This window comes from Hyposmocoma kahamanoa, unplaced genomic scaffold (assembly GCF_003589595.1).
Source record: "Hyposmocoma kahamanoa isolate Upper Pololo Valley unplaced genomic scaffold, ASM358959v1 78, whole genome shotgun sequence".
Classification (NCBI taxonomy): domain Eukaryota; kingdom Metazoa; phylum Arthropoda; class Insecta; order Lepidoptera; family Cosmopterigidae; genus Hyposmocoma; species Hyposmocoma kahamanoa.
In genome coordinates, this window is record NW_020653945.1 from 16,848,520 (window position 1) to 16,862,030 (window position 13,511).

Here is a 13,511-nt window from a genome sequence, read left to right on the forward strand (position 1 = left end):
AACCAGATGCTATATAAATGACGTAAACAATTATTTTCTTCATCCTATAAAAATGTCAAAATTGAGATAGTACCGGTTGCCAGTTCACAATCTTCGGAAAGGGTCCCGAGAATGGTCTTAAAAATGTGTACTTTTAAGCCATATCGATATCCATCGAAGAACTATATAGGTATTGCGAAGTGTTGACAGTTCGTCTAATAATCACAATAAGTATCACTTTGAAACAGTATTTAGGACTGCCAGAAATCAGTGTAAGCCACTCACTCTCGCCAATCAAACCGATGTTGTCCCTCGTCTATTGCTAGAACGTGTGTAGAACATCATTTGACCACATATTCTACTTCTTCCATGGTCGATTCCTCTCTACAAAAGTAAGTGACAAAATGGTGACAAAGTGACAAACTGGCTCCGTTATTAGGTAGGTACACTGAACCGAAAATTTGTTACGCCTTTTTCATTAAACCAAACCACTCTATTTTGTGTTACTGTTCAAAGATCTCCATGCCCTAGACATGGGGAATAGCGTTACATTTCTATCGCCGTGACTGTCGGTTCCAAAAAAATCACAGTAATAAATCATCGTGATTTTGTCACGACTGTTACTTCCGTGACCTCGTCACGCCTATAACTTACATAACGATATACGGTTTTAGTCAGCGGCTTCTTTCTAATACTTATAGCCGTTTTTAATAGAATGATTTCAGTTTTTACTCCCTTTGTAATAAGTTTCAATTCCATTCAAAAAGTTGATTTTGTATTTAATGTCATTTTGTTTGTTACTTATTTAATGCGAATCTTTGGATAGTTAAAAATAGCAATAAAGTGTAATGTAATTATATTTCTAGTAGAATACACAAAGTAGATTATACATAAAAATAAAATACCAACTCTTCCTATAATAAAACAAATATACAAAAATATTTTACTTTGTTCATAAATAGGTTTATAATAACTGCTGCAGATTATTTTTATCCGCCGTTTCTAGTAGTAACAAGCACCTACGACCCTTGTGAGTGAGCAAAGAAAGTCATCCTATTTCATTCACTGCCATCGCCGAAGTGGCCCGATTTGAAGAGAACTACAACGAGTGGCGCGCTCAGTCACCACAGAACGGAGATCGCGCATTGTATCAAATACGTATGTCGTGATGTGAGTGACGGGGATAGCTATTGGAACGGAGGAACACTTACCTATGTGACTTTGGAACATCGTTCCTTCGGAACGAGTCACGGTGCTACTGTTTGACGGCGGATCATTATGATTTTTTCATCGTGACGTTATTTATCACCCACCTCTACCATGCCCCTGCCAATCATATTTTTTATACTCGTCTATTTGCACCCATATTCACCACTCCACAACAAAACATACACGCATCCTACATTGCAGGCTATATATGTATAACTTAAGATAAAAATTACGCTATTTTCATATTGTTCTTTCCCTTTCATAAACAGTTGTTCATATGTTTTGCTGCATAAGTGAAATAAGATTTAATCTCTGTCTTTTAAGATACAGGGTCACATTTAAGAGGCAGACTCATCTATTCGCTGCTACCCTATTCCATAATTCATATTTGTCCAATATGAATTGTCACATTTTTTCTTATTCTCTTAGATCATAGGTATATGTATGCTCTAAGTATTTTCTATTTGAAGTTTTGTATTTGCTACTTCTTTAATTTGTGGAAATAGGGAATATATAATTACATTGTAATTATTTCTCCGTAGTCGGGTAAACAGTTCTTAGTCCTGTATAAAAGTATTCTGATTTTTAAGGTTACGAGTAATGATGATGAAATAACAATCGGTATTTGTAATATACTTGAAAATGATTGACAGTAAGACACACGAAATCCATATCCATAATATGGAACCAGGTCATATCTATATCTAGAATAGTGTAAAAGTGAATCTCGTACTGTACTGTAGTTTGTGCGGTATGATGTCGGCGGCGCGGAGGCGACAGTCGTGAGTCGGCCGGCGGCGTCCGTACTCGACGCCTGTCGCATTCGGTTTCTCGCCAATGTGGCATTGTGATATATTTCTGATTCTTTACTGTAGTACTTAACATACTGTTACTTAAATTTCGAATACCATAAATTCATTGCTACGTTGTGGTTTCTTTAGTGTTTGTGAGTGAACGGCTATTGTCTGTACCAGATTAATTAATAAAGTATTCAGTGCCTAGCCAGTTTATTATGCAATGTTTAGTTTAAGCTTTCAGCAATAACATTTACAAATTTCCTTAAATGTGTGTGTGTTCTGTGAATTTATTTTAATTTATACGACGTTTATGAAACATTAAACATTTATTTTAAATTGCCCTTTTTTGTCGTGATTCAAGAATTCGCAGTAAAAAATGGAATCAAAAGTGATATTGAAGGATAAAAATCCTCATGACAACGCTAATATATTGTCGAAACTGTTTTTGACGTAAGTTCTTTTGTGTTTTTGTGCTTTTTATACCTGACCCAGACCTCGTGCGATGGGTGAATGACTTGTTTCCTCTCTTTCTCTCTGTCTCTCTCTCTACATAAAACTGAAAGTACCATAGACTAAGAACTTGAATGAGGTACCACCATAGACTGCCTATTCCTATAGAGAATAAAGACACCTGTACATAGTAAGTGTAAAACCAAGTAACTTACTCTAGTATATTTTTAATTTAATATACATTTTAGGAATTAATAATAATAATAGTAATAAAAACGCAGACACTCAACATAGCCCCGCACTAGGGAAACCCTTGTCGCGGGTGCCATGAACACAACATAGACGACCACAAATTACACCCAAACTCACGAAATATTTCTCTCGGCCCGGGAATCGAACTAGGGACCTCTGCGTGGCAGTCAACGGCAAAAGGCATGGGAACTGTTCGGCCACGGAGGCAGTTGCAATTACAATTATATTTAATTGTTACATTAAATAACGTTGCACAAACAAATAAATTACAATAAAACTAAGAGTTAAACTTAGGTTGGTACCTAACCACGTGCAACCGAGGAACTCCGCAAACACACATTAAAAATCCAGATTAAAATGATTAATTATAGATAACAATGAACAAATGGATTTGTTTGTTTATTTATTCTGCACTAGGTTTGTTGAGTCCATTTTGACTTTCATTGTTATTTTTAAATTACTTTTTTATGATTACCAAGTGACGGGACTAAAAAGTCGTGCGCCTGGTGCTAAGCGTCACGCCTGTCCATAAATAACAGTTGCAGTGTCGCTCCGAGTTTTAAATCGCAAAGATCTGAGCTGCACTGCTACTGGGCCCGTCACTCTGAGGCATAAGTTGAAAAGTGCCATGTGCTTGTAATTTCACCTGCACCCTTCCCCTTCAAAACCATAATTGACGGCGAAATCGATGAACGTACATAAAACATACGTACAGTCGAACATATAAACTCCTCCTTTTTTTGGAGTTGTTTAAAAGGGACTGTTCCGGTCAAGTCCGCCCAACCGAACCTCACGTTTGCGCGATGTTGACAGGTTCGCACGCACGTGTGTAAGTCCAACTAGAGCCAGAGCGTCTTCATCAGGCATAGGAACTACTGTTATAAAACATCTGCGTCCGTCCGATGAACTGAGACTGACTGAAGGTACACGTCCGTTCACACTATTGGACCAAATCTTTCAGTCCAAATCTATCCGGCCGCCACTCCGTGTGTCACAAGATAAACTCGGATCAACGAAGCGTGTTACTGTGGTACAGTGTGACATGCGGTCACACGAGCATGAGACGAGGCATAAGCTCTGAGATACTCACTCACTCCCAAGCTTAAAGGAATGTTACCGATTTTTACCCGATGCGTGTCATACAATGACTAAAAACACATGTGTGATGTTATTTTTGTTTTAATATAAAATACTCATTGAATTAAATCATGAAATATATATTGTATTGCCTGCCTATTGAGGTGAGGCTGCCTGTTAACTATTTCTGCCGCCAAACAATAGTGCTCGCTGCATTACTGCGTTCCGGCACATGAGATTTGTCAACTTCCTTGTTCGTCCCGTCACTTGGTATTATATAAAAAAAAATGCTCACCTCATTTGATATAGGACTTTGCGTTGCGCTTAGTGCTGATAGTGTTTCAGTGATTCTTCTTTTTCATTTAGGTAACACTAATTAATTAAGAACAGTTCACTACAATTTAATCAATCCATCTCTTCAACCATTTAATCAAGACATCTTAAAATAGTTTTTTATTTGCAGACAGCTTTTTCTTATATGCGAGAATTGAGGAATCACCATTATATTGTGGAAATTGGTACGAAGAATAGCTCTTAAACCAAAACAAGAAAGTACATATTATTAATCTTATTCTAAGGTACCAGAAGTCTAAAATATGAAGTAAACTCTGGAGTCAAAGATATACCTCTGTCTCTGACACCCGTAAGAAAGAACTAACTAGATAGGTATACCTTGCAATTATGTGTGTTTGCAATTTAATATAAAAAATACTGATAACTTCTAACAATATGAGCGATGGAAGTAAAATATTAATCTAGCCCGGGCTGGTAGATGTAAAGTTACCTAACTGGGTGACGAAATACTTTCATACAAAAATACGACAACAAGCACATAGAAAAATTCTTGTTAAGTTGGCATAGCGTCTGGCACGGCTTGCTAGAAGACGTCAGTTCTAATTCGGCCGGATCGAAGGATTTTTTTCTGTATTCGATCTTTGTATTAATAACAAACTAGTAGAGTAATTTTATAAAAAATAATTGAATATTAATTCAATACAAATTTAAAATAATTATAACTTTTTTTATTAAAAAATCCGACCTCAAAAGTTACCTTTTGCTGTGTTCGATACCGTGGTATCCTCAACGGTAACTGAAACGCATAATATGGAAATCCTCGTCAAAAGGAATAATTATAAGCCCAAACACAAGGTAGCTGCTGGTACATAGTTAAGGAGTTCTTCTCATCTTTCTGCCATTTCCATTATCAGATCAGTCACCACAAAATATTACTTTCATTAGAATTACGTCTATGTGGCAAGTTTTATTGAAATCGATTACCGGAAAGTGGGTGACATCACTTGATAGAAGGACGATAATTATATCGTCGTATATTTGTTATTTGTACGTTCAATTGACTGGTTTTTATTGTAAAATAAAGTTAAAGCCATGGTTGCGACGACACCACGTCCCTCGTATTCCTGAAAATTCGTCCATATCGTTAGACTCGATATAGGCTAAATTGGTCACTAATCTGGCGTACATAGGCACCGAAAGTTGGCATAATAAAAATGACCCACCTACGCAAAAAATACTTCACGAGAATCAGGATGGATTGGGCTCACTTACAAACTTAAGCTTACTTTTTTAAAAATCTTCAACTTTATCCCGTTTCCACCCAAAGCTTAGGTCTTTCACCTTTCTTTTACTTTCCAACAATCCTCTTTATGAGTCACGAGTAAAAACTATTATAATTCTTAATTCTATAGTGGCTGTATACTCGTAAGCTGAATCGAACAAGCTGTATGCAACGCTATTTGATGAAACAATGATTATTCCAATTTGTTATTATGCTCGTGTCGAATTGGCTAAATGAAACCACTTTAGTAGCAATAGAGCTTCTTGTGAAAGAGTTCATCCAGGGTAGTACTGCCACCTTACCTATTTCTACCGCCCAGTAGTAATGTTAGTATTACTTGTTCCGGTTTTGAAGGGTAAGGGTGCTGATGAAATTACAGGCACATGGGATGTGTCAACTTATGTCTCAAGGTGACGGGCGCAGTGGTAACGCTCCTCAGATCTTTGCGATTTAAAGCTCTGAGAGTAGCACTGCAACTGTTATGGACAGGCGTGTAGCTTACCATCAGACACACGACTTGTTCGTCCCGTCACTTGATATTACAAAAAAAATAAAAAACTTGAACATAATTTCATATGTATTGTCTAAATAGTCTGTCCTTTGGGTCTTCTGTGCTCCCAGACGACTCTACTATAAGAGCATGTTTAAAAAACAAACAAAGGTATTGATGCTTCTTTTAAATAATAAATTAAAAACAGCGCGGATGTTGTGAAGATTACGTGATCGACACAATTGAAAAAGTCATACCACGAAACTTGAAAAATTCAAGTTCTAGGCATGACTAGTTTTCAATTAGCAAACTGTAAAAATACGTGTGTATTCGGAAATATTTTACATATATTCCGATTTCGACTATGAATTAGAACAGTCACTGAATCCTCATTTAATATAAATCAATATATTCTAGCCATTCTAATCAAACGTGTCATGTACAACATTCTAAAAGCCTCTATACCGATGAAAATGAAATAAATTAATTTTATTGTTAATTGTATTGTCCCGTATGTCTTTTTAACAAATGTATTGATATCGAGTTCTTAGGTTTTCGCGATTGTTACACATAGGAAATGAAACTATTTTTCCGGATTTAAATTGCGTATATTTGTTTTTTCAAACAAAACGACGTTTCGGGCCCTTTACAGGTCCCATGATCAGTCAAGCGATTTAAATCCGGAAAAATAGTTTCATTTCCTAAATATATTGATGTTGAGGTACTTTCTGCCGTCCTAAAACAGAGCTAAGTTATTCTTCTTTTTGAATCTGGTAGTTAATCAGATTCCACCAATTTCAAACCTATTTCAATAGTAGGTAACGACTAGCAGTGAAAAAATGTCTTAATCAACTTTGTGCACTTTTAGATAGTAATAACTTAATAATAATATGTTTTAAAATTAATTTTTCTGTATTTTGTGAACTTTGCATAGCATTTGATTATTTGTGCGTCGTGCATAATATTCTGCGGACAAAAACTTCGTTCTAGTTCGAAGACATTGGTATACGTGGTCATTACGAGCTCACCTCAAGGTCCAATTATAGATCCATTTATATTTTTATTTACTTATATATAGCTTGGAGGAAGGTATTGAATGTTTTCTGCTTATTTAAAGTTATAATGTTGCAATGTATCTATGGCGGTGTTAAGAACAATGTTGCTTCCAAATAGTATGCACGTTACTGTAAATACGAGTACCTTGAACGTTGATAAGTAAACAAAGTTGAGTAAAATTTACATTACCTGAGGTAATGTACAGTGAGCCACAAACGTTATGTTTACAAACGAAAAATTTAATTTTAAAAAGTTTATTTTAGCAATTTTCACATTCTATTCAGACTTTGTAGTAATGTCGTCGATATTAATAGAATCTTTGTTAAGCTGGGCGTGCTATACAATTTGTAACAATTATATTGTATATAATTATGTACTATGTGTCGTTAAGTAGTTTGCACGTTTCTCACTTTAGCTCAAATCTGTTATGTCTTTATTCAAATGCTATGCCGATTATTGGATTTTAATAACGTTCATAGATTTTGTCTTTTTGAAATTAATAATAATGATGTAAACCAGCATATTTATGTTCTTTGCTCTTATCGCAGACATCTTTACAAAAGAAAATGCAAATATTTCGCAAATACAATGAAGATTGCTCTCGTGTTTACTTTACATATATTTTTTATTCAATTGGTACTAAGTAAATGTTCATGGTATTTCTCAGTGAACTAAAATATCTCAAGAGCCTTGAGAAGTTTTACTACTATGACAAGTACCTATGTACTGTACATAAATGCTTGGAAAAACTACAAGGACGCACAAGCAATCAACGATTGCATACTTATACCAGTGGCGCCGCCTATGGGAAATAATTTTCATTTATTAGAACTAGTCAGCTGCATAACAAAGAGACATATGATTATTTCACCGCTCGTTGCTAGCGAGTGATTAAAATAAAAATATTACTTTTTTGAGGATGGAATTTTGTTCTGCCTAAGTTTGGTAAAAAACTATTAAAAATGTTTATTAAAAATATAGATAGAGTTAATTTTTCATATTTAATAAATATTTCGTGAACTTCTAAATTAAAAAATTAACAAAAATGTCTAAAATAAGGGTACAATCAATAATAAACTCAAAAATTGTTCCTACTTCTTACTTTACAAAGATTACTTCCATACTACATTTCATTTGATTTTGTAATATAGTTTTCAAACTGCATTGGTTTATATGACCGGAGTACAACATTTTCTATAAAGTACAAAATAAAATTAAAACTAACTAAACTACTGCCTGTCGCGGAGTATTTGTTTAAAATTGGTCTTTACTTGAAATTGCATTACTCTAAATGAATTAACCCTGTATTTTGATTAATGAATATGTAACACAATAAAAAAAATATTAATGGAATATCATGAAAATTGAATCTAAATTTGCTACATGTGCTCTTAATAAGTCATTTACATATGTATTTGTCTGCTAACAGATGGACGACATGTCTGCAGTTAATGCGTTGTTGGGTAATTTTCCGAAAAATTTGAAATAGTGGAAACTTTTCCGGAAAAACTCGCGAAAAATATGAATATTTGAAAAATTGAAAAAATATGATTTCGAATTATTATATTCTTTTGAAGTTTTATTTAGCTAGCGTGAATTATAAAAGAAACTCATTTAGCGAAAACTCACCTATTACTAGATTTCACAATAGCGAAAAAAAACCTTTTCAATGTCTCCATCGGCATCTTTTTCGTTCAGTAACTTCAATTTTGACAGGTGCTAAGGTGTGACCGTCAATGTTGAAAAAACAGGAAAAATCTTGGAAAAATATCCGGAAAATTACTTATTTTTCTGTTTTTCTTAAAATGGAATTGTTTCCATGACTCAACACTATGCAAATTAGTTGACATCCCAGTCGCCTACAGCAAACACTCGCTCAGTACGCTGCGGTCGCGATCACACACTGAGGAAACTCTCCCCGAGATCTCAGTTCCGATCACACACTGCCTTATACACACAAGCTTGAGTATAAAGCCAGGGTGGCTTTGTTTGTGGTGGTTTGCTTAGCGCGGCGCGGTCCCGGTCACACAGAGTGTAAACCCTATCCAATGTCTCAGTCCCGATCACACACTGCATAACTTGATATGAGCAAGGTGGAAGCTCAGCTCGGAGTAAAACTCGCCCTTCGTCTAAAACCTTAAATACGCCTTGACGTCAAGAAAAAAAAAATACTTTGAACTACGTCGTCACGTCAAGAAGAAAAGACAATAATATAATACTTTGCAGTAACGGATTTCTCGGGGTTTGTAAATACAATGTGTTGATTTGCATTCTCGCTATATTTACAGAGGTCATTCTATATACGAAACTGAACCCAAATCACTAAAAAAAATGGAAAAATATGTTTCGTAAATTCCTATTTTTTATTTAATTGCGGTAAACAAACTAGATCTAAAGGGCATTCACTTGCAAGTGCCGTCACTTGCAAACATTTTGAACAATGACTTTAAATGCGCAGAAAGAAACGCATTTTAGATCTATTTGGTGGTGGGGTGCGGGTAGCGACAGCGGGGGTGTCTCGTATCGAGCGCGCGATTGGTAGATCAGTCGTCCTTGCTTCCCGTACTTCGTCTACATCACGCTGACATCCCACATACATTCTATTCTAGTCTGTCACGAAATGCCACGTGGTTTAGTATGTAAACAGAAGTTAGTAGTGCAAAAAAGGACAGCTACCAGGTTCACCAGAACCTGCATGGTAATCCATCAAGTACAAGTGCGTGTCTATTCTTATGGCATGATGTGAAACGTTTAGTTTAGTTTAGAGGATAGGAGTGTCGAAGTTTCTGCTTTCAAAGTTGTGAAGTCTAATGTTGAAACGAAACTCACGTGGAATCTCTGCATAGCTGATGGTGACTCCGGTACGGAGCCTGCCACCAGCTGCGGAGCTAGGTACGTCTAGCAATACTTTCATGTAACCTAAAGTGGGTAAGTACCAAATCTAAGTTACCAAAAACTTTTTTCAATCAATTTTTCTAATTAATGTAAATAGTAAATCATAACAATACTAGTACATAATCATAATTTAAAAAATAGGTAAATAAGCGATCGAGAAAGATTACGTATCGCTCGGTGAAGCGGGCGGTGGGGTCACTTTGCGTGGTGCATGCGACTTGAGACAATTTTGCAAAACTTGACTATATACAATTAGCCAGAATACTGAACAGAATATTTCTTTTTTAATTTTTGTGATTTAGCATTATTTCTATTATTAATTATTATATATATATCTACATATATACATCTACATATATGTATATATCTACATATATATATATATATATATATATATATATATATATATCTCGATTACAGTATTCCTTTTTTACCCCGCCCCGTGACAATAATCAGAGAAATAACATCTCACACATGACTATTATCATAGTATATTATCTCAAAAATTGCATTACATGTTTGTCTAATACTTCTGTAGTATGTATGTCTAATAAACGACAGGACAACACTGTCACTTTGAAATTAAATCGTATACGAATGACATACAAATACATATAAAGTAATTTTTGTGATAAAATAAATGTAATAATTTTGAAATAATATTACGTTAGTTGCTATGCTTCCGTTACGGTAACAACTTTTACACTGAGCTCCTGACCTAGGCATGCTGTAATAACTGTTGGCAGTCAATGTCAACTGTCGACTGCATGCGCCGAAACCGACTGCATGCAGTTGTATTAGAGCCGTAAGTGTATGTCATTTGTCGTAAGCAAATCTGTACATATCGATGACTTGCAAGTGCCTTGACTTACACTTGAACATTTTTGCGGTAAAATTTAGGGTCGTATTGTAGAACTCAACTCAATGCTCAAGTTAGGATTTGAGTATGGTTTAAAGCACTCGAAATCATACTCAAGTCCCTGCCATTAGGGTCGTATTTCCAGTGCTTGTGTTTCCATTGCAATCCTGACTTGAGCAATGAGTAAAGTTCTAGAATACGAGCCTTAGACATTTCATGTTTGATTTTTTTTCTCGAAACTTTATTTTTTACTAATTATGTTTAGTAATTAGTAAGTAATTATAGTAACGTTTTAATAATGTGCATATTTGCATGCCAATTTTTTACTGTACCCTGGCAATGAGCCAACAGTTGACGAAGTAACTGTTGTTGTTTTAGAGTCGAAACACAAAACTGTGATGCAACGTCTCATCGCAGACATCTACGTGCTCACACGAGTTCGCATCGCGCATTCATGCGTTGTTAATTTTCTTTGTGTTTTTTTCCCAAACTTTCTTATCAACAACAGCAGTGCAACACTCTTTTTACGATCCATGTCGCTACCTAGTATAAAAATACGTTCAGTACGGCTGACGATCGTCAAAGGAATACCTGAGCCGTGGCAGCGAGATGCCTTGCTGCACGAAAATGCATCGCAGCAATTCGCGTCGCATTTTTCTGCGTTGCGAAATCGCATCGCGCCGACTCCCAGTTTTGTGTTTCGACACTTATTGATTGAAGCGGAGCGACTGAAGCTTTGGTAGCATCTACGCAAATTGCACAATCTACGAACGAAATTACTTTGTCGTTACACAGTCGATATGCATAAAAAACTATCATAAAAATACTGCAGAGTAGTCGTCAATAGTCGTGGGAAAGCCGTTTGAATTTTGATCTGTGACCATAATTGAGGAATAATTGAGGTCATGGGTCACTATGTTAAGTCTAACCTCCTATGGCTCCGTATGCATTAAAATGTACATAATATGTGAAATGATTTAGAACGAGTCAATATCACATATAGACAATGACCACACAAATGCCCATTTTTTTTAAACCATAAAGTGATGGGACGAACAAGTAATAAAAATAATAGCGTTCAAATTTACTACTAGAAAAGGCGGATGAAAAAAATCTGCAGCAGTTATTATAAACCTATTTATGAACAAAGTAAAATATTTTTGTATATTTGTTTTATTATAGGAAGAATTGGTATTTTATATTTATGTATAATCTACTTTGTGCATTCTACTAGAAATATAATTACATTACACTTTATTGCTATTTTTAACAATGCAAAGATTCGCATTAAATAACTAACAAACAAAATTACATTAAATAGAAAATCAACTTTTTGAATGGAATTGAAACTTATTACAAAGGGAGTAAAAACTTAAATCATTCTATAAAAAACGGCTATAAGTATTAGAAAGAAGCCGCTGGCTAAAACCGTATATCGTGATGTAAGTTATAGGCGTGACAAGGTCACGGACCTAACAGTCGTGACAAAATCACGATGATTTATCACTGTGATTTTTTTGGAACCGGAACGACAGTCACGGCGATAGAAATGTAACGCTATTCCCCATGTCTAATACATAACCCCTGTGTGTCTTTGTGAGGATTGTCAAAAACGGCCAGCGTATTTTTATTCCTCGTATAAATATTTTGGCTATCACTGTTTTTCATTAAAAAACATACTGTTCTTCTTAAGATATTTTTTTTTATAATATCAAGTGACGGGACGAACAAGCCGTGCGCCAGATGGTAAGCTACACGCCTGTCCATAACAGGTGCAGTGTCACTCAGTGTTTTAAATTGCAAAAAATCTGAGAGGCACCACCACTGCGCCCGTCACTCTGAGACAGAAGTTGAGCAGTTCCATGTGCCTGTAATTTCACCAGCACCCTTACCTAATACTAACATTACTGCTTGGCGTAGGTAATACTTCCCTGGACGAACTCTTTCACAAGGAGCTCTACTGTTACTATATATATTTCGAGTTCTCAGGTTTTCGCAATTGTTACACATAGGATCTGAAACAATTTTTAAAACAAAGTAACGGTTCGGGTCTTTACAAATCCCATAAAAGACCATAAGAGTCAACCGTGAAATGTTGGTTTGTTTGAAAAAAACAAAATACGCGATTTAGATCCGAAAAAAAAGTTTCATTTTCTATAAATTACGTTTTTATAAATTAACTGTGACGCTAGTGTATGTATGTCTCATAAAACTTATCTCTCAAAGGCACTCTAGTATTTTAACGAATGTTAAACGTTTAACATCGTTTTATACTAAGGATAATCTAGCGTGCATTTCATAAATCAAACATTTAGGCATGTCGGCAAATATTCATGTGACCATGGCTATCTATTAATAGGGAACCTCCTAGTATTTATGTGCTCTGTGCGCCCAACCATGACAGCGCAATTGTGTCATCCATCAACCGTCGTCACGTCTTGCAGATCTGCAGATAACGATGACTTGCAAAATATATTACTCGTACTACTTAGATTACACTTTATCATTTTTACTAAAGGAATAATTTCATTTCAGTAGTGTTTTTTTTCTTAAAATTTTATTCTTAATTGTAATTAATTTATATTTGATGAATTATGATATAAAATGGTAATATTTATTAGCATTTGTATGCATGTGCATACATTTGCCTTTGGTGGAATAAGCGTCTATTATTTAAAATAAGAAGCCGTGATAGCCTAAGGCTTTGCTTTGCCTTTCCACCAGAGATGTGCGACGTAGCGAAGTAGCGTGTGAGGAAAAAATCCACCAATAGGATTACTTCATTTTCCTGACCTCGCTTAGCGCAGCTTCGGTGGAAAAGGATTAGCGGAGCTAAGTATTTGTACATACAAAATAGCGACAAATGTGTGC

General features: G+C 35.4%; 1 protein-coding gene across 1 annotated transcript in view; it reads left to right on the forward strand.

Annotated features, from left to right (window-relative positions):
- The first annotated feature begins 1,971 nt into the window (after nucleotides 1–1,971).
- LOC113233158 (probable multidrug resistance-associated protein lethal(2)03659) overlaps nucleotides 1,972–13,511 on the forward strand; it is a 64,029-nt gene continuing 52,489 nt past the window's right edge. The window contains exon 1 of the mRNA XM_026468169.1: nucleotides 1,972–2,435. Coding sequence (XP_026323954.1) covers nucleotides 2,362–2,435 — 74 coding nt within the window. The 5' untranslated portion in view covers nucleotides 1,972–2,361. The remainder of the gene's footprint in view (nucleotides 2,436–13,511) is intronic.